General features: G+C 39.8%; 2 protein-coding genes across 3 annotated transcripts; both read left to right on the top strand.

Annotated features, from left to right (window-relative positions):
• The first annotated feature begins 2,493 nt into the window (after positions 1–2,493).
• Positions 2,494–5,452, top strand: LOC107192448 (uncharacterized protein C4orf29 homolog). Of its 2 annotated transcripts, XM_015581707.1 has the most exons (9): positions 2,494–2,985; positions 3,328–3,412; positions 3,520–3,702; positions 3,781–3,893; positions 3,987–4,125; positions 4,199–4,396; positions 4,476–4,728; positions 4,946–5,231; positions 5,332–5,452. In XM_015581707.1, the coding sequence occupies exons 1-9, from the start codon at positions 2,894–2,896 to the stop codon at positions 5,390–5,392; spliced, it is 1,410 nt and encodes a 469-aa protein (XP_015437193.1). In that variant the 5' UTR covers positions 2,494–2,893; the 3' UTR covers positions 5,393–5,452. The 2 variants fall into 2 exon arrangements, with proteins under 2 accessions (XP_015437193.1, XP_015437192.1); XM_015581706.1 differs by lacking the exons at positions 2,494–2,985; positions 3,328–3,412 and having other exon boundaries at positions 3,534–3,702; positions 4,964–5,231.
• Positions 5,453–6,048: 596 nt separating this feature from the next.
• Positions 6,049–22,239, top strand: LOC107192472 (la-related protein 1). Its single transcript, XM_015581731.1, is given in 18 exon segments — positions 6,049–7,916; positions 15,836–15,909; positions 16,312–16,365; positions 16,848–17,013; positions 17,160–17,264; positions 17,358–17,536; positions 17,738–17,859; positions 17,947–18,136; positions 18,449–19,003; positions 19,316–19,473; positions 19,579–19,807; positions 19,898–20,065; positions 20,146–20,405; positions 20,491–20,651; positions 20,850–20,941; positions 20,943–21,033; positions 21,293–21,426; positions 21,552–22,239. Coding segments are annotated over 18 exon segments (4,071 nt in total). The 5' UTR covers positions 6,049–7,090; the 3' UTR covers positions 22,059–22,239.
• The last annotated feature ends 435 nt before the right edge of the window (positions 22,240–22,674 follow it).

Below are 22,674 nucleotides of genomic sequence, written 5' to 3'. Positions count from 1 at the left end.
GATGAAGTCGGCCGAGAAGGAGAAAACAATAAATGGAGTTACTTTCCTCTCTTACTAATGGGGCTGTTGGTGGGGGATTCAACTACGGCTGTAGCGTCACTTCATTACTGTTGTAAGCTTCTCGTCTGGTTAACATTTTGACAACTCTTCCAACGTTATGCCGACACCTTTCATCTTGACCAAGCATTCAGTTTGAAGCTGAAAGAACGTAGACCAATTCTCTGTCATTGACAATAACAATAAACAACCAGAACACTGTTAAAATCACATTTAATAACGGAATAACACTATTTTTTTTTTACCGGTGGCGCCACCAGTGGCAATTCTCTCAAACTGCTAGCCAAATCATACCGACAGGTGAGTGAAAATTCCTAATGCACGAAAAACGCGAATATCTCAGTAATTCAGCGTTCAAAATGAACGTCATTAGACTGAAATTGTTCCTGAGGGCTTAATGAATCGACTCGATACAGCAGAACCCACTAATTATTAAAATTATTTATGTCTGTATTAACATTGACCCTTATGGAGCGGCAACCCTGTTTGCACGGATTTCTATCCCATTTACACAGCTAAACGGGCATCATGCTTCTTCGTCTTGCAGTAAATACGAGAACGTGGATTAATACTCTCCAACGGCTGGAAACCAGTAATTACAAGAACTTTGTTAAAATTGCATTTGTTTGCAACGGTTGACACTCTATCTCGCGATGCATAACCCGTTTAGTTCAGTTTAAATAGCTCTTCCAACGTTCTATGGACAAGTTACGTCTTGATCAAGCATTCAGTTTGAAGCTTAAAGAACGTAGATTAACCGCCTATCATTGAAAATAACAATAAACGACCGGAACACTGTTAAAATCTCATTTAATCGCGGAATACCACTATTTTTCTGATCGGTGGCGCCACCCGTGGCGAATCGCTGAAACTGCTAGCCATATAATTAGCTAGCAGTTTCAGCGATTCGCCACGGATGGCACCACCAGTCAAAAAAATAGTGGTATTCCGCTATTAAATGCGATTTTAACAGTGTTCCGGTCGTTTATTGTTATTTTCAATGATAGGGGATTAATCTACGTTCTTTCAGCTACAAGTCGAGTGCTTGGTCAAGACGAATGCTGTCAGCATACCGTTGGAAGAGATGTCGAAAGAAAGCTAACCGGGGTACACATGACGATATACAGTGTCAACCGTTGCAAACAAATGTAAGTTTAACAAAGTTCTTGTAATTACTGGTTTCCAGCCGTTGGAGAATATTCATCTACGTTCTTTAAACGTCGTATTTAATGCAAGACGAAGAAGCATGATGCCCGTTTAGCTGTGTGATTGGGATAGAAATCCGTGCAAACAGGTTTGTCGCTCCATAAGGGTCAATGTTAATACAGGCATAAGTAATTTTAATAATTAGTGGGTTCTGCAGTATCGAGTCGATTCATTAAGCCCTCAGGAACAATTTGAGACTAATGACGTTCATTTTGAACTCTGAATTACTGAGATATTCGCTTTTTTCGAGCATTAGGAATTTTCACTCACCTGTCGGTATGATTTAGCTAGCAGTTTGAGAGAACTGCCACTGATGGCGCCACTGGTAAAAAAAATATAGTGTTATTCCGTGATTAAATGCGATTTTAACAGTGTTCTGGTCGTTTATTGTTATTATCAATGACAGGGCATTAATCTACGTGCTTTAAGCTACAAATCGAATGCTTGGTCAAGATAAAAGCTGTCACTGTAACGTTGTAAGAGTTGTACAAACGGAACTAAACGGGGTATACATGACGGGATACACTGTCAATCGTAGCAAACAGTTGTGAATTTAACAATATTCTTGTAATTACTGGTTCCGAGCTGGTAGAGAGTACTAATCTAAGTTCTTTAAACTTCGAATGTAATGGTGGGGGCGCCACAAACGTGCAGGCCTTCTGCGGGGGTTCTTTGACCCCGCGGTTTTGCCGCCATCAGTAACCTGTTGAACCAGACAACTATAATTAATATAGGATTGTACAATATTTATACAGTTATATTTAAGACAATTCGATGAAATGAAGCTAAAAATTGGAAATATAATACGATGCGCTACGGTACAATACGTCTATTCGAATCAGCGTAATTTTCGTGGTACACCAAGTCCCATAAGATGTTAGGTCTATTCTTATATCTCGTCTGTGGTACTAATTAGCTAATAGTATCTTTGCAATTTTTTCGTAGATGGCAGCACCGATTATTTTCATGTTATTTCTAATAATAAATCCATACATACATACAATGTACAATACAATGATTAAAAAAAGTGTCAATTAAATGCTATTTGCAACCCATTCACAATGAATCGCAGTAACAACACTAAAAAAAGTCGTTACAATCGTACTAAAATTGTAATTGAAAATCAAGAAAGTCTACAAAATTTTGTGATCAGCGGTACATCGTGTCTGAAGTAGTGTGTACAAGTATTAATTTTGAAAGTTCGTACCGTTCGTACTGCACACTTCTCGCTCGTGTTCGCTCGCAACATCCTTTCGTGAACCGTTCATATTTAAAGAACTAGTTCATCAAAATTGTAATTGCATGTGTACAGAACCAAAAATGCAAGAGACGGAACTTTATGTGCGATATACGCGCAAAACATCACCTGATCTGATTGCGCCAATCGCCTGACTGAGATATTCGATAACTGGTCTTCGACAGCCTAGCTCTGTAACCAGTTCACAAACCCGAACAATGTCCTGCATTGTCCACATCATTGCTATCGTTTTAAAAATACGATATGAGTGTTCAAGTCAGAAACCCACGAATTCTTTTGAGTCGTGAACACAAGTATCTGAAACGAATAATATTTTTATAATCCCGTGGAAACCTGGATCAACAAATAAGATTTTATTTATTCATTCACGTAATGCCACCTAGCCGTTTAGACGCAGTTTACAGAAGCATCCTCCTAACTAAATTCTTTACCAAAGGCTGGGGTAGCCCTCAGAATTTAAAGAGGTAAGGCATCAATGTTCTTTTTCTTTGAAAGAAATTCGAGATGTGGTTCGCGTTTCGAGAATGTTCTTCATTAGATCATGACGTGAAATTAAATCGCTTGCATAAGTAACGCTAACATGATTTTATTTGAATTTTCGTTCGAGCCAATGAATGACATGAAAAAATTTTAAAAAACGTTGGATTTATTTGCACTGTTTTGTAATAAAATGTTACATCTTGAAACCTGCTCTTAATAAAAACGATCTTTGATGAAGCAGTAGTTTTAAAATGATAACATTAATAATACAACAATCCTTTTAAAATTTGTTCTCTGTGGAATGCTAATAAGCAATTTGATTTTAGGATCTTTGAATTTAGAAAAGTTATTGCTAATAGAAAAACATGTTACAGTCTTATACCTACTAATTATCCAATCAATATAACTAAGGTAACTCTCTTTTAATATTAGTGTGAAATAAATACTATATATTTATTCATATCTGTTTTTAATCTGTGTGTGTGTGTGTGTGTGTGTGTGTACATATGTATATATAGGATGAAGAATGGTCTGACTGTCATATAGTAGAAGGTTGTTTTGAAAGTCCTTTTCATAAACATCTTCCTGGAATAATGCCAAATGAGACGGTCACAGCACATTTTCAGTTGATTCTACCACGTAAATGGTACTCCCATAAAAGGAAACCTGTTTGCTTACATTTGGCTGGTACAGGAGACCATGTAAGTTGTATCGATTCTAGTGCTTGTTGGATTGAATTGCCAGTCATTCTAAAATTGAAGTGAATTTTTATTCGCCAGTTTTTTTGGCGGAGAAGGAATTTGATTGCTAAACCACTACTCAAAGAAGCTGGAATTGCGTCTTTGTTATTGGAAAATCCATTTTATGGATTACGAAAACCACGGAATCAAATGTAAGAACTTGTATTCAGAAGGTTTGTAGCAGGGAACATATATAAAACTCTCAGATAATTTTATAGTCATGTTGATATACCTGTGCATTTTAGACGTTCTAGTTTACACAATGTATGTGACATCTTCATCATGGGAGGATGCTTGATAATGGAATCAATTGTTTTATTAAATTGGTGTGAACAACAAGGTTTTGGGCCATTGGGGATAACAGGATTATCAATGGGTGGTCATGTTTGTATTTTATTTTAATATTAAAATCCGTGTATTATTCTATTAGTATATTGATGTTTGAATATTTGTGTAGATGGCTTCCTTGGCAGCAACAAATTGGCCAAAACCAATACCACTAGTTCCTTGCCTTTCTTGGTCAACAGCATCACCAGTATTTACTCAAGGAGTGATGAGTGCCTCTATTAACTGGACACTTTTAGAAAACCAATATTTTGCAAATGAACTATATCAAAATGATCTTGCCAAGATGGTAAGAATCATTGGGGAAGAGGTAAGTAAACCTTCATCATACAAACTATAAGTCTTATATAATCAATACAAGACAAACATTTCTACCACTTCAATTGTAGGATGCATTCCTAGCTGGTCAGCATTTTGCTCAACATTTTCCAGCAAGTATGAACAGGGTTAATGAATTGAAGAAGGACTCCTTGACTGCTACACAAACTGTGATCGATAATAAATTACATAACCCTTCTGATTCTCGAACCGAAGACAATAATTTGAAAAAACAATACGTGGAAGAGAAGGCAGCAGCTAAGATGTTTCCCCTAAATCTCCTTTCTAACAGATTTAAGTTAAAAGATTCAAATGCGCTCAAAGGTAGGCATAGTTAGATGCTTAAATGAAACCTAAATATCCTGAATTTAATTGTGATGCAAACATTATGTAAACGTGTACGTTAATTTTGAATTGACGAGTTGTTACTAATAAGTAAATTTAGTCTTTCGTTTTTGTTTATACGTTCAGTTGAACACGAGTAAGTTGAAAGCATGGTTTATTACGAGCATGACTATTCTTAGTATTACTTTGGCAATAGGCGTTTGTTTATTACCAGTTCCAAGGCATCCATTATTTTCGGACTACAAGTGGCGTGAACGAGAGGCACTGCAATTCATGTGTGGTATAATGGATGAATGTACGCATTTAAAAAATTTCGAAGTACCTGTTGATACTGAACTCATTATTGCTGTGTGCGCGAAGGATGATGCGTACGTGCCACGCGACGGTTGTATGAGCTTGGAGAAAATCTGGCCAGGTGCTGAAATTCGATACATCGATGCGGGACATGTATCTGCGTATCTTCTTCACCAGAAAGTGTTTAGGTCTGTAAATCATGCTAATTTTGATTTATATTCTTCAGTAAATACTATTGTATTTATAATTACATAGTTAGATTTTATTCAACTTAACGATTATTTTCAGATCCACTATAGTAGAAGCATTTGAACGATGTATGAAGAAATATCCATCACACATCAGTTGATATACGTGTAATTTTATGGAAAAATTGAAATTATTGTTAAATAATGTAAAGCAATTTATACGAGACCATATTTTTAATAATGTAATTTTGAATACTCACGGTATTACCGAAATTTGTACAGGGTTTCCTTTTTTAGAAACTTTACAACATCTGGTAGCAGTAATTTGGACAATCTTTTAAAACTTAAAGCAAAGAAAAATAATTTGCAATGTAAACAAATACGATTCTTTATAAATGTGATATGTACAGAGTTATGTAATGTTATTAAAAACAATACATTATGAATAGTCTATGAAGTGCAAATAAATTGTAATATAGTCTGTAAAAAATTATACAATAAAAATTGTGCAATAATTAGATAATTGTTTGACTTTTTAACGTGTTACATTTGAGGAGAAGGTATATTCGGTATTCATACTTGTGCTCTGTTAATTGTTTTAATTTAACGATTTACCGAATTCTTTCATTAAAAGGCGCTAATTTAGTTCGTTACACACCTTTATTAGAGTCGGTGGAAGCAATATTTCTGAAACAAAGTACAGAAATCGAATCTAAGATGCGGTACAAGTACAGATTTAAATTACGCGGGTATTTGTGAAAGAGGAAATAAAGTGGCGCTACCTGTGAACGTGAAGGGAGAATCGATCAAACCGGAAGCTTCATAGCCGCTCGCGTAAAGGCCAAGAGCCAGCGTTGGCCACATGTGTTTTGCGGACCGTTTTTCCGTGGAAAAAGATCGCCGAAAATGTCGTGTTTACGTAATCCGTGGTAACGTGACATTGGAAACGTAGCTCCTGATCTCGTTGCGGTTGTGATAAAATTTCTCGGTCCGTAGAAAAAGTAAAGCGGGAGGAAGAATCAGGAATTGTAAAGGAGATCCACGACGAAGATAAATTACTCGCACCAAAGAGGTGTACATACTCTGGTTGTCTGCTCCCTTCGCCGCACATTGCACGTCCCATAGTCGCGTGCGTTTAATAGTCAACATTTCATCCAGATAAAGGTACATCAAATCATCGTTGTTCAATAACTTCCTCGTGCCGGTTAGTTTCCGCTCGCCTCGTGAAATCGCCGAGTCAGCGTGTTCTTAACCACGCAACCTCGTCGCGCCTCGTGTGTTCTAAGTTCTTCGAACGTGATTGACTGTATCATTAAACGCAACACTTGTATCGCTAATCCGCTTATTCTTCCTATTTATCGAATCTCGAGAGAATTTGGACACGCGTAGAGAAGAGGTGAACATATTTCGAATATTAATCGGTAACGACCGCGTGTGTGCACGCCGCGCCTTCTGGAAAGAGCGATCCCTCGTGACGAGCCCCTTAAGTGGGCGTTCTCTTGCGCCGTTAGAAGGACCAACGGTTGCAAATCGACGAGTGTGTCGCAGACTTTCTCTAAAAAATTGAACGTGTACGTGTGACACTGCACGGACTCCAGGGAGACATGTATCCGGACCACGACGCGGGGGATGTCCCTAGATTGGTGCTTTAAAGCCGAATCGACGCACGAAACCTCTCGAAACATTCAATCTTGCGACGAAGCTACACCGGAGAATTAATGTGTCCGGGGGTGCTCGATCTGTCTCAGGACTCCTTGTTTTGCCTGAGAGGAAGCATCCTCCTGTAAAGAAACTTTTCGAGTCAGATCCCTCGTGTTCCGGGACCTCGTGTTTTTGTCTTTCGGCGCGTACCGTTCAAAATGGCGGCGAAGGTATCCAGCGGCGCTCAGGGAAGTACCGAGAGAGAGGAGGGCCCCGGGGTCTCTTACGCAAGTATCCTGAACCCCAAAAGTGGAACCGATAACCGGCCTTCTAGTACCAAGGATAATAACAAGGAGAACATTAGTGGTCAAGTGGTTCAACAATCTATGCCGATCAAGGATCGCATTGTTTCTCAAAATCTGATTGCCATGGGCAAGTCTTATCAGAGGAGTGGAAGGAGATTCAATCCACAGAACAAGCCTTATGGAAACGAACTGTCATCTGCTGAACAGCACCAACCAGTTGTACAGAAGGAAGAGCCGGTACAGCATAGACAGGAAGATGTTCCTGAAAGGGAACAGACGAATGGCAACGTGGGAAGCGACGGAGAGTTTCAAACAGTAGCACCAAAGAGTGCTAGGAGAAAGGAAAAATTACGGGAACAACACAGAGAGCACAGAGAACGACATAGACATAGAGAACACAGGCATCCACTTCGTGGACATAATGGAAGTAATGAGAGATCTCTTAAGGAGCAACGAGATCGTGGAGATAGAATCGGACCTGATCATGTTGCTGGAAGTAAGGAAGTTCTAAAAGATAGGGAAGAAACAGAAATGGAATTGGAAGTTCAAACTCAACCACCAGTTAAATATGTAGAAGCTCCTTTACCTACAATTAATCCTTGGACCAAAAGTAAACCCACTGCGCAAACAGCACCTTCGAATCCTGTAAACCCTGTACCCCCTCCAAGTTTACCAATTGTAGAGAAGCCGAGTGAAAAAGAAAAGAGGGTACTACAACCGCAACAGCAAGAAATAATTGGTAAGTGTTGATTTTCATCTTTAATACAAGTTTTTGCAAAAACAATTTCAACAAATATTCTGCAGATTTCCTATGTACAGTGCTTTTATATTCTTTTTCTTGGGCATAAAATTCACTGTTTTTATTACGTTTAAAAGTGCATTTTTATCTTTCCTAATATGTATTACTGTTATAATGATCCATAAAAGATTAAAGTTTCATACAACGGGTGCATAAAATTTTGTAACCTTGTAGCATTCGCTGTTAAGTCTGTTACAAGTCAAATTTACATATGCAGTATGCATAGAAAAATACAATATTGGTCATGTTTTGTTAGAGAATTATTACATGCTTTTACTCTGAAAAAAATACCCGATAAGGTGCATATTTCCATGTATTCAACATGTATAACAAATATAATGTTTAAATGTCCGAATGTTAAATGTATAGGTACGGAATAAGCATAAGGGTTCATAAGTTTTTAAGTACTTCTATTTCATGGGTTTTCTATCAAACTGGCCTTGTACTTTGTACGTATGATGAAAGAGAGCCTCTTATCAATATCAAGAATATGGATCCTACTGTCTTCAAAGGTACTGCTGATATGGATGTAATATTGGGGGGTCAGCGGAAACTTACTCAACGAATATTACACAATAATTTAATACATAACAATACTTAGGTGTTGTCATACAGTTTAGAAGGTTTTTCTGGTAACAGAAAATAATGAATTTTTATTTACAATATATTTCACATTCGGCGTTGTTGTGAAACTTTATTATTTTCAAGTTAACTTTCACGACACTCGCCTTAGTTTGCTTTATCTATTTCGCTGTCAGTATTATGTAATACATCTGAAAAATATATATACTCTAGAGTAAACTTCACACCTGTACAGCAGAAGGCTAAGTTAAAGTTGGTTTAACAATCGCGTGTACAGGGAAAAGAACTCGATAATTGTAACGGAAAAGAAAAAATATTATTGTACACGATTAATTTCCACTGATAATCATTGCGCAATGATAGAAAGTGTTGTAGCTGTATTGAACATTTCCAGCGAGTAATTGCATTTATAAAACGCATTTCTTTTTACAGATTGCGTATAGTTGCTAAGTTTCTAAAAGAGCGGAATTAGTACCCGTCTGCGAACAGTGTGGGAGGTCTGTATTAGGTGAGATACATATTACGAAACTCGGAATACGATATATTTTGAACTGTATCAGAAAAAACTTTTGATAACCAATGTAATATAAAATACCACGCGTTAACGGTTTCATGTTTCGAAATAAACTTTATTCGAGACTTCGCCTCTAATAATGCCGTCGTGACGGTTTTCAGGCGCGTTAAAAAAATATATATACGCACGTAGAGGAAGTTCTGTTGAAATTTTACATAAGCGCGAACAGATTGATAAAGTAGATTAATCGTGTACATAATATACATATATGTATAATATTAAACATTCTTTACTGTTACTTTTTGTACTCGATCGAAATTACGAAGGAACAAAATTAATTCGTTAAATGTCCCCCTCTTTTTTCACGCGACACGAACACTTCGAGAAGTTTGTTCAGCTATCATATTATTGACAGAAAGAACTGCGGACGGCTCGCTGTGCGAACACGAGCAGATTCTACACGCGCCTGTTGTCCAGGTGTTTGATCGTTACGACGATAATAATAGGGAATTCGGGTACGTCCCGATTCGATCGTCTTATCTGTGGATCGGCAACGAGTTTTCGGTACACGTGGCAAAGAAATGAACCGTGCTGGCAATCAAGCCTTAAACACGTCACCTATATGTAGTCTTTTCCCCTCTCTATTTGCATAACGAACAGTTTGATCTCCTTCTCGAGGCGCGCGCGGCCCTTTCTCTGCTCCGTAAAACTTTCGAACACGTGGTTCGATAACCGTGTTCGGCCATGTTTAGAAAAACAGTAACACGATCCGGTTTTCTTTATCAATTCTCCGCGATAACTCTGACCTCGTGAAATTTTCGGCCACGCGTCCCGACACGAGTTCCGCCATATTTATGGAATAGCAACGCGGATCCAGCGCGTTCTTTAATAATAATCCCTCCGAGCAGTGTCTCTTCGGTTTCGACCACGTGGTATACATACATGATTCTGCTCTGCGTCCATGTTTAGGAAGTAGCAACGCGATCCAGTGTTATTTTAAGTAATATTCAGCCAACTTCCTTCGGCTAGTACTTTCTTCTTTCATGAATTTCAAGGAATTTTTATTCTTAAAGAATTATATGGTTTATCAAGACTTTTTTTGTCAGTCGTTTATTTATGTAGGCCAGTATCTCTCTCGGCCTAAACACAAGACATCGAGCAAGTTCCGAAGCGCCGCTTTGTATTAGGTGAGAGGGAAGTTAAGTAGAAGCCTAGGATAAATGTTCGAATCTACTATGTTTAGTGTTATGCATACGATGAAAAAAAAAGCGTAAAACCTTTTTGGAATTTCGGTTCGAGAACAAAAATGCGCGAGAAGAAAAATAGAAGGGTTCGAGTTTCCTCTTGGGCATGCTATATGTATAGAAGACTGGTCGGTAAGGTATCGGAAACTGAATTGATTCAGTTCGAATAAAGTATTCGATCGAAGAACCATTACTTTTCTTTTACTACTATTATCGTCAATTTATCATTTTATATCGAATTCTTCTTATTTTCAGTTACAATCTTTTTACTTTCCGTCTAACAACATCTATGACCATTAAATTGCTTAATGTCACGTGGATCGGTACAATTATTCACTTAACACGTAAAAAAGAAAAAAAAAACAGAAAAAAACGTCGAGGGCAACGACATTGATACTCTTTCTAAGCGATCGACAGTGGGTCGAGGCACGTGATGCAATTACCCTGCGCCTCGTAACTGCATTACGTTCTTCGCTGTAATCCAGACATTCACTCTCGAATTCCTCCGGTGCAGCGTCTAATCGATGAACAGCAACACACCGATCGTGTGCAATAGCTGCGTGACTCTAGGAAATCGATACCTGTTCCAAAGCAATCCTTTTTCGATTTACCGATCCGTCTAAGATCTTCAATGATACAACTTGAACCCTTTGAAAATTGCTTTGAATATATTCACCGCCCCATTTTTATTTCATTGTTTGCATACCGGTTGGATTTAATGCAGAAGAAAGAAAAACTAGTTGTCTGGCACACCCGTTGTAAAAAGTTCCAGTTATGGATCCTCTGATTATCCCAACGTTCGTTACACGTCGAAATGTGTCGCAGAAAGTGAGAGTGGTGAGAGGCAACCTGTTCCAAGCCGTAGGCCTTCTACCCTCGATAAAAGTAGAATCGTAAAGGCCAATGAATGCTTTTCCAACCGTATACGCGCGTCGAGAGCGGGTATTTCGAACCAGAGTAGAAACAGTAAAAACCGAAGTGTCAAGATCATTTCGTCTTTCTTTTTTTCCTCCTTTCGTACCCGATACACGGTAAACTATACGAAGATAGACGGTAGAATACTGATGAGCGCTTAAAATATTCATGTTTAAAGTTACACGAACCTAGTGTCTCGGTCGTTCGCAGCGTTGTTGTTTTCTCTCGTTAATTTAACAAATCCGTACTTCGGCCCAGGATGTTTCACCGCGAGATTTGTTTATACAAATTCGGGTACTTGGTCGTTGATTTTTTTGTCATACGCTTTTTAAATACTCTTCGAACGATTCTCTGTTTACGAGCCTGTAACATCGCTACTAAACGAGTTTTCCTCGGCTGAACGTCTCCGTGGGTTCCAACACACGGCACTTACGATATTCGATCCTACGGCTACCTAATTTATGTATTGAATGGGCCGGAATCCATTAGACGCGCGCGTACGTGTAACATTGTACCCCTGGTTGGTTATCGATATAACATACCGCGACAAATCGGTTGCCATCAACATCTCTGCTTGGTTACCTATCCACGTGGATGACACTGAGATTTCTCGTGTGTGTTTTCAACTCGAAAATTTCAGACTTTGTTTGCAGTGCTGTTTAACGGTATCAATCGTGTTAATCACGATAGCGACTATGATAAAAATATTCAACATTTTTTGTTTGTTGAACGCTTAAGTGTTTACGACCTCACGGGAATATTCTATACGAATGTTTCGAAATGAAGAGGGATGATGTGATTCGTCGTCTCTCGTAGCCGATGCTCTATGTTTCAAATGCATATTTCACGTGTATCGTCATTTCGATACGATCTGTTCTCGATTCCCTTCGCGAGCACTGTCAGACGTGCATTAAATTGCAAAGAAACATGCTGGGTGTTGCTCGACAAGAGTATCGATACACAGCTCATAATCGTATACCATACCCCATAGCAATGACATTTCAAAGAACGCGCAGCGCTAATTTTAATTACCAACGAGACTTCATTCTATTAGTTACTTTGACATGGCATATCGATGTAAGCCGTAGTAATTATTTGGCGGGATTAAGCGGGAATTGGGGCATGAGAGTATTAGACACAAAATGATGAACAATTAAATTTAAGTATTTCGACAAATACCGGTAAAACATTCAATGTACTGTTACTTTACCGAATTATACTTCTTAGTAAATGCTATTCAGTGTTTCATACACTGTATTCGGTACGTTATATTTTTTTTTGTGCGGTATTTTCTGATTACGTTTAACCACGATAAAATCATTCGCATAAACGTTACGGCCGGTAACGGATTTTCCCCGAACCTATCGACAATAAAGAGAGTCCCAATAGGAAGGTGATCCGATCGAAGTTGCATTTAATGCTGCTTGCACCTCAAAGGACGGCGAAGCAGCTGCGGGCATTTACCGTGCATAGTCGCTGCTGCAAGCCTTCTTCGATTCTCCCTTTTTGCCAGGCGGCTCAGTGCAGTGCCGACTTTCGAGCTGCAGCCGTGGAACCGACCGGCGAGAGCTCCTCGTCGCTTTGTTTGTTAAAAAAAAAGAAAACGACGCATGTTTGGGCGGTCAGCAATAGAGAAACAGTGTTCGAGAACTTTGCAACGCGTGTGGATCCATTGTATTTCGTTGCGTAGAATCGCAAATAATACTGTTCAGTATCTGAGAAAGATCTCTGTTCCGAAGTTTGGGAAATATTCTTCGCGCTGTCGTTCCGTTCGACGATTCCGCGTGCCTTCTACCGGCGCGCCAACCATAAAATTAGTTCTGCATTAGTTCCGTCGGGGTAATTAACGTGACCATTAGAACGTACTCACCAGTTTTACGCGTGTCTGTTATCCATCACCGTAGACGGAAAGTTTGAACCACTGTATAGCATACGACGCGAGAACTTTACGCAACTTTTAATCGTAATAAATAAATCGCGAGAAAGCATTTCGCGGCACTTTTCAATCTTTTTTTTTTTTTTAACATACTCGTTCCGTCTGCGCGTTACCATTCGTTCGGTTTAGTGTATTCGATCGTAGCTTCGATGTATAACGGTATCAGCCCCTTTTCAATCGGACACGATAAAAACGCATAGGGACGCAGCGAACGGTAGAGAAATAGTATACGGGCACACCTGTTGCACCGCCCCGAAGGTTGCTGCTTGAAAAAGCAACGATAAATAATTTGATCGTCGAGTGGTAAACGAACGCGCGCGTTTCTCGAACGGGATCGTTATGTTTCTCTCTTTCTTTCTACTTGCCGTTCGCCGCGTAAAGTAGTTAGTATCGGCTTACGCGTGTGTGCACTTTTTACGCGAACGTTATGTAAAAGCCGGGCGCGTATCTTTTCACGCGCCCGATCATCGCGAGGTGAATTTCCAGTGAGAGGAAATCCGGAGGACGTGTACGATGAAGATCAACAGAATTAAATTCGGAGCCGTACAACGTGAGTTCCTATTTTCTCCCACGAAAAGTATTTCAACCCGATAATAAAAAGGCAAACATAGAACGGAAAAAAAGTATACTTTCTAAAAAACATAACAGCCGATTAGATTATATTTTTTTTTAATGAAATTTAACGAGTGATGCTCCCGGGGGAGCAACAAAACAATATTGTTTACTGTTTACGGGCTGACGATTGTTGACAACGAATACGTTCGGGTTAATGTGTCGCTATTATTCAGGCGTAGAGACCCCCACCCCCTGAATCGACTTGGCTGCAAGACAGAATCGGGTAGCTCGACCTGCCAACAACGATAATGCTCCGAGATAGCTCACGCGACAAATAATGCGTGAAAACTCGAACCAGGGTTTCGTCAACCAGAATACACAAAAAAAACAACAATACGTTCGAGATGTTTTTTCGCGATTCTTTTTCTATGCTCTCGGGGGTATATAACTGGAGCTTGAAATGTTTAGGTCATGGCTAGAAGGGATAGGTGTTGCTTCGAGCAGAATGTTTTTGCCTTCCCCGGCAAAGGTGACAGTAAAATAACTTGTTGCGCAGCTTAACGCTGACTATTTTTTTTTATCTTTTTTGTTTTGTTTCGCGGTGGCTCAGATTCTCAAAGAATCGTTAGAAGGTTTTATAGAAAACTGCGTGTCATAGAAAAGATTCATTTCCTGCTTGTAAGAAGTTTACGTTTTGCTTAATGATATAAGGTTATAAAACGGAAAAAGAAAGCAAATCGGTCTAATTTTAACGCGGGAAACATATAGTGGTGCACACACACACACACACACACACACACACACACCTGTAGTTGCTTCTGTCATAGTATCGCGTTACGCAGCCGTGTGGTTGTTCGGAGTTAATTGTCAGCAACTTTTCCTACGGTTCGAGTTGTTCGCGTTTGACGATAATCAAGACCTGTAACACAAGGATCGTACACGGTGGCAGGTTACTTTCGCTTTCGCGGTGATTTGTGTTTCTGAAGCGGACGAAAGATTGACTCGAATGAAAAGGGGTCAACGAGCAAATCTACGGCTGTATCACTTGCGTAACGCGTTGCGGTTAGAGTAGAGCTGTTCGCTTTTAACGCGGGCTGCATTGATTATTTATAGAAAAGAAAGAAATTAACGGTGATTTCCCGAATTGTTTGTGGAAACATTTCGCGAAATTGCTGATCGTGCCAACGTGTATGTTCGATCGACGAACTCGGTGAAACGATTTTCAAGAGTATATACCGTAAAAGAAAGAAAAAAGAATACATAAAAATAAGGCCTAAGCGGCGATCAAAGAACAAACGTCCGATCCAATACGGATTGGATAAATGTGAAACGTTTCTGTTGCTACAAGCAACGTACCGTGAAATTATGAAAATTTATGTTTAGAGGGCGAAATAAATTGCGTAAGAGCGTATAATTTCGTGTTATTTGAAAAAATCTTTGACTCATTATGTAACGTAAACGGAGTCGTTTGCATGAACATTCTTGCAGGAGGAGAGGAGAGTGGACGGACTGTGTCATTACACTGAATTGAAGTTTACCTTTCTTGCATGATTGCGTGCGTGCGGTTAAAATTAGTTTTAATTTCGTGTTCTCGTATTCGGCGTCGGACGTCACTGTCGCGCATATCCAGCGAAACATTCTTGGGTGTTTAGCAGAAACCAAACATTATTTCGCGATCAAATATTCAAGTTTTTCTTTTTAATGTATTCTTGTACGTCAATGGACTGATAATTGATGTTGACTTTCAGTCGGTAACGAGTAATGCAAGAATATTTTCGAGTATTTGAAAAACTTCTAAATAATCATACATTAACCCTTTCCTACCGTATCATTCCATTTGGACCACTCGAATTACATGTACTATGAACGATCGGAAACAATTCTCTATTTTGTCCTTAGTTGTTCGTCCACGAATAGCACCCCTTATCGCAACAGTAGATGTTAATAAAATAGCACGGCCAAAAAGATATTCGTAAAACCGAACACGCGCGTGTGCTACAAAAATCTTTATTCGCCGCGATAAGGAGTATTGACAGGCGTTAAAAAATTATCATGAAACACGTACGACTGTTCCTTAGTAAACGAAGTTTTTCTTTTTAACGATGTATTGCAGAAAATGGCATTAACGCCGTAACTCAGCCGACCATCGTCACAGCCACAAAGGACAGAAGAAAATTTAATCAAAAGGTGCGTGGATACTTTTTTTTTGGTTTTCAATTTTACGCTTGTAAACCGATAGTATCGTAATATAACTACATATTCGTAAGCCGTCAGGCGTATATTAGTACATAGTACTACAGGCATAGGTAAACCCCGGGATTCTGTAGATAAATGTTTGTGTACACAGTTTGAAGCGTTCTCTGCTCTTCGATGTAATGTATTCGATTCGTGTACTATCGGTAAGCTTTGGGTACACTGTGGGTGTGTCATTGTGTGGTAAATTTACTTTCTCGTGAAATAACTTCATCAAGCCTCCTTTTGCCGTATTTTATATCATTTACTGGAGCTTAATTAAAATTTCGTTGTATTCATCGAATATACATGTACATATATGTACATATACATATTGTATGTATGTATGTTTAACAGGCGAGCGACTTCTCGGACATCGGTGATTGGCCAACCTTGGGCGCTCAAGGAGAGGTGGGTTAAATTTATTTATCGTTTTTCGTAGCAGTTACGTTTTAGTCCTTCAAGCAACTGAGATTTTGTTTTATCGATACGATAAACGGACACGGCTGCTCTCCGATCAATCGTTATCGGGTGTCCCATGTTGTCGGATTTTTCTTGCCACTTCCGTGTCTAAGCACGTAAACGGAAGAACAAAGATCACTGCAAATGCTAGAACTCACAGAGTATACTTGAATACATGTGAGCGTAGTCATTGTGCTAGACTAAAGACGAATACGGCACCGTCGCGGACTTATTTCGTTGTCCGTGATATTTTGTCGCATTCGCACAGTCGTCTCATTTATCGCTAAAATTTTAATATATAATAACGCGACTTCTTCGTGGTGGTTTTTGTTTTTTTTTTCTTTTTTCCTTTTTTCCTTTTTTCCTTTTTCCTTTTTTCCTTTTTTCCTTTTTTTCGAAAGCACCGGTAACTAAAGAATATTTTCGTTCAGAAGAAGACAGCTGTGACAACACAGAAGCAGAACGGCGTTGTCGAGCCAAATAACGCCAATGAAAGTAGCGGAGCGATAGAGAACAGAGGAAAAGAAAACAAAGAGCAGAATCACTGCCAAGACGACAGCGACGACCATACCGAAGGCAGCGAAAAGAAGAAGAAAGGTAATCACCGACGGTTTATTCACGTGAATACCACAAGTCTGGAAAGAGCGATAGAAACATTTCCCTTCTTCGCAATTGTTTTTCTTTTCTAATCTTGTTTCGAAGAGATTACAAATATTTAACAGTGTGTTCATTTAATGTTGCAGTGAGTAAACAGAAATGGGTACCTCTTGAAATAGATATAACAAAGAATAGAAGTAAGAGGGAACGATCTCCAAAGTACCACAACCAACGGGAAAAAAATGGAGAAGGTGCGTGGTTGCATGTTTAATTGTTGCTAATGTGTAAAGGTATAAATTGTATTGTTCCCTGTTGATTATTAAGGTTAAATGTCTGGGTTTTAGGAGAAACAGAGTCGTACAGAGATAGGGAGCATGAGAGGACAGGATACAGTACGAGAGGTGGGCGTGGTGGACGGAGTTACAGGGGCAGAGGTGGACGAGGTGGTAGAGGCGTTTATAGGGGTAGTTTCAGGCACAGGCACGACCACGATTACTTAAATTACACAGCAGACTATATGCAGGTGATTGTACTTGTCACGCTAAATATTATAGAATCAGGTTTGTTGAACGTATTAAACGCAATAATAATGATGAAACATTGATGGGAATCTCTCTGAATATCCCCTGACGAGAAGTGAAAGTAGACCTGAATTTTGTAACGTTCCGATATAAAAATTTATAAGCGTATAAAACACATCGTTCAAACAAGCATATGTTTACAGATGCATAAATACGGACTTCCAGCTTACATGATGCCTTACATGGGAACATTTTATTTCAATAATACAAATTTCATTAATGCAGACGACACAACGACGCTCAAGGAATACATAAGGAATCAAATGTAAGTTTAAAGATTCGTCTTTAAGACAAATGGTATCAGTCGCAAGTTCAGTCCTGCTTGATCCATGTATAATTTGTGACTGTGCAGAGAATACTACTTCAGCGAGGAGAATCTTTTAAGAGACTTTTTCCTGCGTCGAAAAATGGACGCGCAAGGATTTTTACCTATTACCTTGATTGCTTCCTTTCATCGCGTACAAACATTGACGACAGATGTGGCCCTTGTTATCGAAGCGATCATGGAGTCCGACAAACTAGAACTGGTGGATGGATTCAAGGTAACACTAAATTCGTATTAATTACTATAATGTAGCACGAATCGTTGTAATTCCATCTACATTTTATGTGTATTGGACAAAAGATTTGTGCTAGAGTAAATATAGAAGAGGATTCGCTGACACCATAAGGGCTTAAGTCCGATGAATGGCGTTTGAAAGTAGGCCTCCTTACAATTCATTTGTGCTCAACTAAATTAAATTGAAATTATTGGCTGAGACACTAAGTTACTGTAAAATTATACAAATTTTTCATTCTAGCACCAAAACAGAATTTATAAAAATGTTAAACGATATTGTCATTTTATTTATCAGGTCAGAACGAATACAGACCCGTTGAAGTGGCCGATCTTAGACTCAGCTGGAAATCCTATCTTTTCTGAATCCTCCGACAACCCGAACCCATCCCAAAATGAAGTAATATTCCCCACGTCCGAATCCGATTTTTGCCCCGCAGCCAGACCCTTATCAACGATTCCTATTCCCCCAGTTCCACGGGTTCTTCAATCCAACCACGTTGTCTCGAGAGTAGGAAGGATCAGCGAATCGGAAAGCGTATCCTCGTCGATAGGCGACAATTTAAATCCTGACGTGCCGGAGTTCATACCGAACGAATTGACAAACAAAAACAACGAGCCTGTTGCACCGAACACTGCAAGTAGTGATCCAACGAAGAACGAGGAACGATCGGACGAAGTGAAATGCATTCCAGCGTCGTTGAGTAACGATATGTCCTCGAGCACAAACAATGGGTCCCCTAAGATAAACGATAAAGCATCCGCGGCGGTCAAGGGTTCTAGTCCAAGCCGAGTCCCAGAGGTAAAAGTCAACGGGGAATTGCAAAAGTCGAGCGATAACGTATGGAAAGAGGTAATTTGTTTTTCGTGGGATCTTAGTTTCAACTAGCAATTTAAATTTTCGCGTTCTTTTTTTAATTCACAGAAGAAACTTCCGCTTTTACAAGTTGTTCAAGATCTTAAATTGAACCGTATCTTTTTATCCTAGAGATATAAAGAATTGCGATGCAATTTAACGAAAGCTGTAAATAGGATGTCGTTAATGATTAACTACATTATAATTTTTTCGAAACCTCAGCGTAAACATTCATTCAAAATGTGGATCTATTTCGAAAGTTATTACTGTTAGCGATAAGTAATAACCGAGTTCATGAAACCATAATAGGTAAGGCGAAGGGTGAAACCGTCACATAAGGAGAGAAACGAAGAGAAAGAGAAAGTTGATAATGTTAAAAGCGAAGAAAGGGAAGAGTTAGACTTTCAATTTGACGAGGAACTCGATACGCCACCTCCAACCGGACGACATAATGCGTTTTCTGAATGGTTTGTTGTTATTACCATATTTTTTATCATCCTGTTAGGATTATTTTCGTGTCAAGCAAGAACAAGTTCGGCGAATATCTGTAAAGTGATGAATCAATTCCGTAGGTCCGAAGACGAAGAAGATTACGAATTGTCAGACAGGGATTTAAATAAACTTTTAATCTTCACGCAAACAACGGTGTCTATGTCGACAACGCGGATTCCAAAACACGAGGGTCATGATAGGACGGGTGATTGGACAACGAGAGTGAAAATGACTCAGGATCTCGAACAAGCCATCAACGACGGGTTGTATTACTACGAGGAAGATATATGGACGAAAGATGGTCAAAGAGTAAGACTCAAAAGTTCATTTACCGATACTCCCCGGATTGAATAACACGTTCAAATATTAATACATTTAACACGTTTTGCCATTTTACAGTACAGTTCCTCTTCGTCGCTTGGAAGTTACAAAACGGTCAATGTGATTAGTCAAGAAGATTTTGCAAAAATGGCGCCTAAAGCACCCAAAAAATCCAATCCAGAAGTTCCTCCTCCACCTCCGTCTACGATAGACGACATCGAGGTATCACAATCGCTTCCAACACAGGTACTTCGTTTCACTTTCGGATCAGTTCCGTTTACATAGTTATGAAACATGCGACATTAATATGTCTCTTTCAATATTAGATGCCAACAACTACAGACAGTCAAGAGAGGAGGGATCGCAGGGCGGACAGAAATCGCTGGAACGATAAACAAAAAAATAATAAAAATGGTAGAAGAGGAGTGGTTCCCCGCTTCTTTGCCGTGGTAAAGGACGAGCCCTCGGTTGATCCAAGAACACCACGAAAGAGGAAAACACGGCACAGTATCAATCCACCTGTTGAACATCATGTCGGTTGGATCATGGATGTCCGAGAGCACCGACCGCGCACCTATTCTACAGGGTATACCAGCATTATTCGTGGATAAAACCAATGAAAACGAAATAATGTTAATGCTCACTGCATCATGAAATATTTCATATTTCAGAAGCAGCGCGGGAACAAGTCCTAACGAAGGTTACCTAGCAAGTAGCTATGGAAGCATACCACAATCTTTACCTACTTTCCAGCACCCGAGTCACGCTCTTTTGAAAGAGAACGGTTTCACGCAACAAGTGTATCACAAATACCACTCGCGTTGCTTAAAAGGTAAGATGAGTGTACAAGGATCTGGTTAGATTTCAGGATCAAAGGAAGCTTTCATGATGAATCTATTAATTTTGTCTTCTTTTCCCGACTGAGGAATAATCGTGAAGAGAAACGAGGATCTGAGAATTTACTTCGTTTCCGTAACATGTTAACTTCATTGAAAGCAGCGAAGTTGCAGTCATGTCCGTTCTGTTTCAGAACGCAAGAGACTCGGAATCGGCCAATCTCAAGAAATGAACACACTCTTCCGTTTCTGGTCGTTCTTTTTGAGGGAGAATTTCAATCGTACCATTCCGATTTTACAGTTACGGGTTGGAAAAGAGGTTCAGACATCACCTTTACAAAGACTTCCAGGTCGAAACAATACGAGATTACGAAAGCGGTGAGTAAATTTAATTAAGAATCCAATATACGATCGTATTGCGTGCACATAGGAGGTTGTTTAGATGTTACATTTCTCGACGACTAAACGATTGATGTGTGCTAAAGTAAAGGAAATGTACTGTTAATACCACGAGGAGGTGTACTGTTGCCTCGTGTGTGGTATTCAGCATAGTAAGAGGTCTTTTCCTTTAAAATGCATTACTAGACGATTGGAATTTTAGAATATATGGTATTGATATTTTGTTTTGTCACTGTAGGTCAGCTGTATGGCCTTGAAAAGTTCTGGGCGTTCCTAAAGTATTACAAGCAAGCCAGTCAGCTGCAAGTGGATCCGAAGTTACAGGAATATTTGTCCAAGTTCAAGAGCATCGAAGATTTCAGAGTCGTCGAGGTAAGAGTTCTTTATTCGATTAATTTTCATAGAACTGTGTATAGTGAACAACGTTTTGCTTGGAGGGATTATTTCATATCTTTCTGCGTATTGTTTGAATCTGATGAACGTTTCTAACATTTCAGCCGCAAATAAACGAAATGCTCAAAGGATTCGCCGCGAATTCGCGATGTCAAGCAGCGAAACGGCGCAACAGGAGTGTATCAGAGAGTGCCGGTGGCGGGAACGCGTCACCGACAAGTCGAGTTCGTCGATTATCGGGCGGATCCAGCACAGTAACACTACCAACCTCGAGTTCCGAGAACAATCCCACCGCGCAAAAATTACGCGTGGACACGGTGAATCTGTCACAGTTCCGCAATAGGGCCGGTTCGTTCGGCTCGGGACGATTGGGCCATTCCAGGAGACGAAACGACGGTTCGTCCGGCTCGTCGAGTAGCCAACGAGATCTCAGTAAACAGCAACCGCGAAGCAGACAGAATTCCGGCTCGTTCACGAAAACCCAAGAGGTGAGCAAGTCCCAGAACGCTACCAGAGATCGGCAGCCGGCCGCCATCGGAAAGTCGTCCGAGCAGAGCAAATCGGTCACGATCAAGACGGAGAACAACGCGTCGTCTAACGGCCAGAAGTGATCGATTCGAAACGAGAAGGGTAAGTGCACCAGAGGCACTTGCTCGATCGCTAACACGTATAAGTGCGTTACTCCCCTTGGGATAGGATACTCGTTCTAGCAAAAAGAACGTCCCGCGTTTCGAATAACAAAACGATCATACACGCAGGAGTACACACACACACACACACAGGCGCACACACACGAACGCACGCGCGCGCGCGCGCACACACGCACACACACACACACACACACACACACACACACACACACACACACACACACACACATACAGTGCACTAAGGTGTAACGGAATGAGCACCAGACGCTCTGTCTCTATCTCAATGTACATAATATAGAAACGAATGTCGGATTTGACGTTGAGAATCGTTAGGAATGAATGGAAATGATACTACGATACGCTGTTAAATGAAAGTGGGAGAGGTATATATGTATATATATATATATACCTTCCACTGTCTCGGAGAAGTTCACGGAGCTGTTCTTAAGGTAGTCCGTTAAGGTTGTATTTACCGATATATAATGGCTATGCTCTTGCTTATCGGGAATATGTACTAAACTCGAATTATACTATGCTCATCAGTCGGTCCTCGGTTAGGATGCTGATTAAACCCATA

Source organism: Dufourea novaeangliae, unplaced genomic scaffold, assembly GCF_001272555.1.
Source record: "Dufourea novaeangliae isolate 0120121106 unplaced genomic scaffold, ASM127255v1 scaffold343, whole genome shotgun sequence".
Classification (NCBI taxonomy): domain Eukaryota; kingdom Metazoa; phylum Arthropoda; class Insecta; order Hymenoptera; family Halictidae; genus Dufourea; species Dufourea novaeangliae.
The sequence above is the reverse complement of the archived record's forward strand: the minus strand, read 5'-3'. Positions and strand labels throughout refer to the sequence as shown.

Bases quoted from the DNA above. Each gene is read 5' to 3' on its own strand.
- LOC107192448 (XM_015581707.1), top strand. From the start codon at position 2,894: ATGCCACCTAGCCGTTTAGACGCAGTTTACAGAAGCATCCTCCTAACT. The intron at 3,703-3,780 runs GTAAGTTGTATC...TTTATTCGCCAG, and splicing joins TGGCTGGTACAGGAGACCAT to TTTTTTTGGCGGAGAAGGAA. The intron at 4,397-4,475 runs GTAAGTAAACCT...CTTCAATTGTAG, and splicing joins TAAGAATCATTGGGGAAGAG to GATGCATTCCTAGCTGGTCA.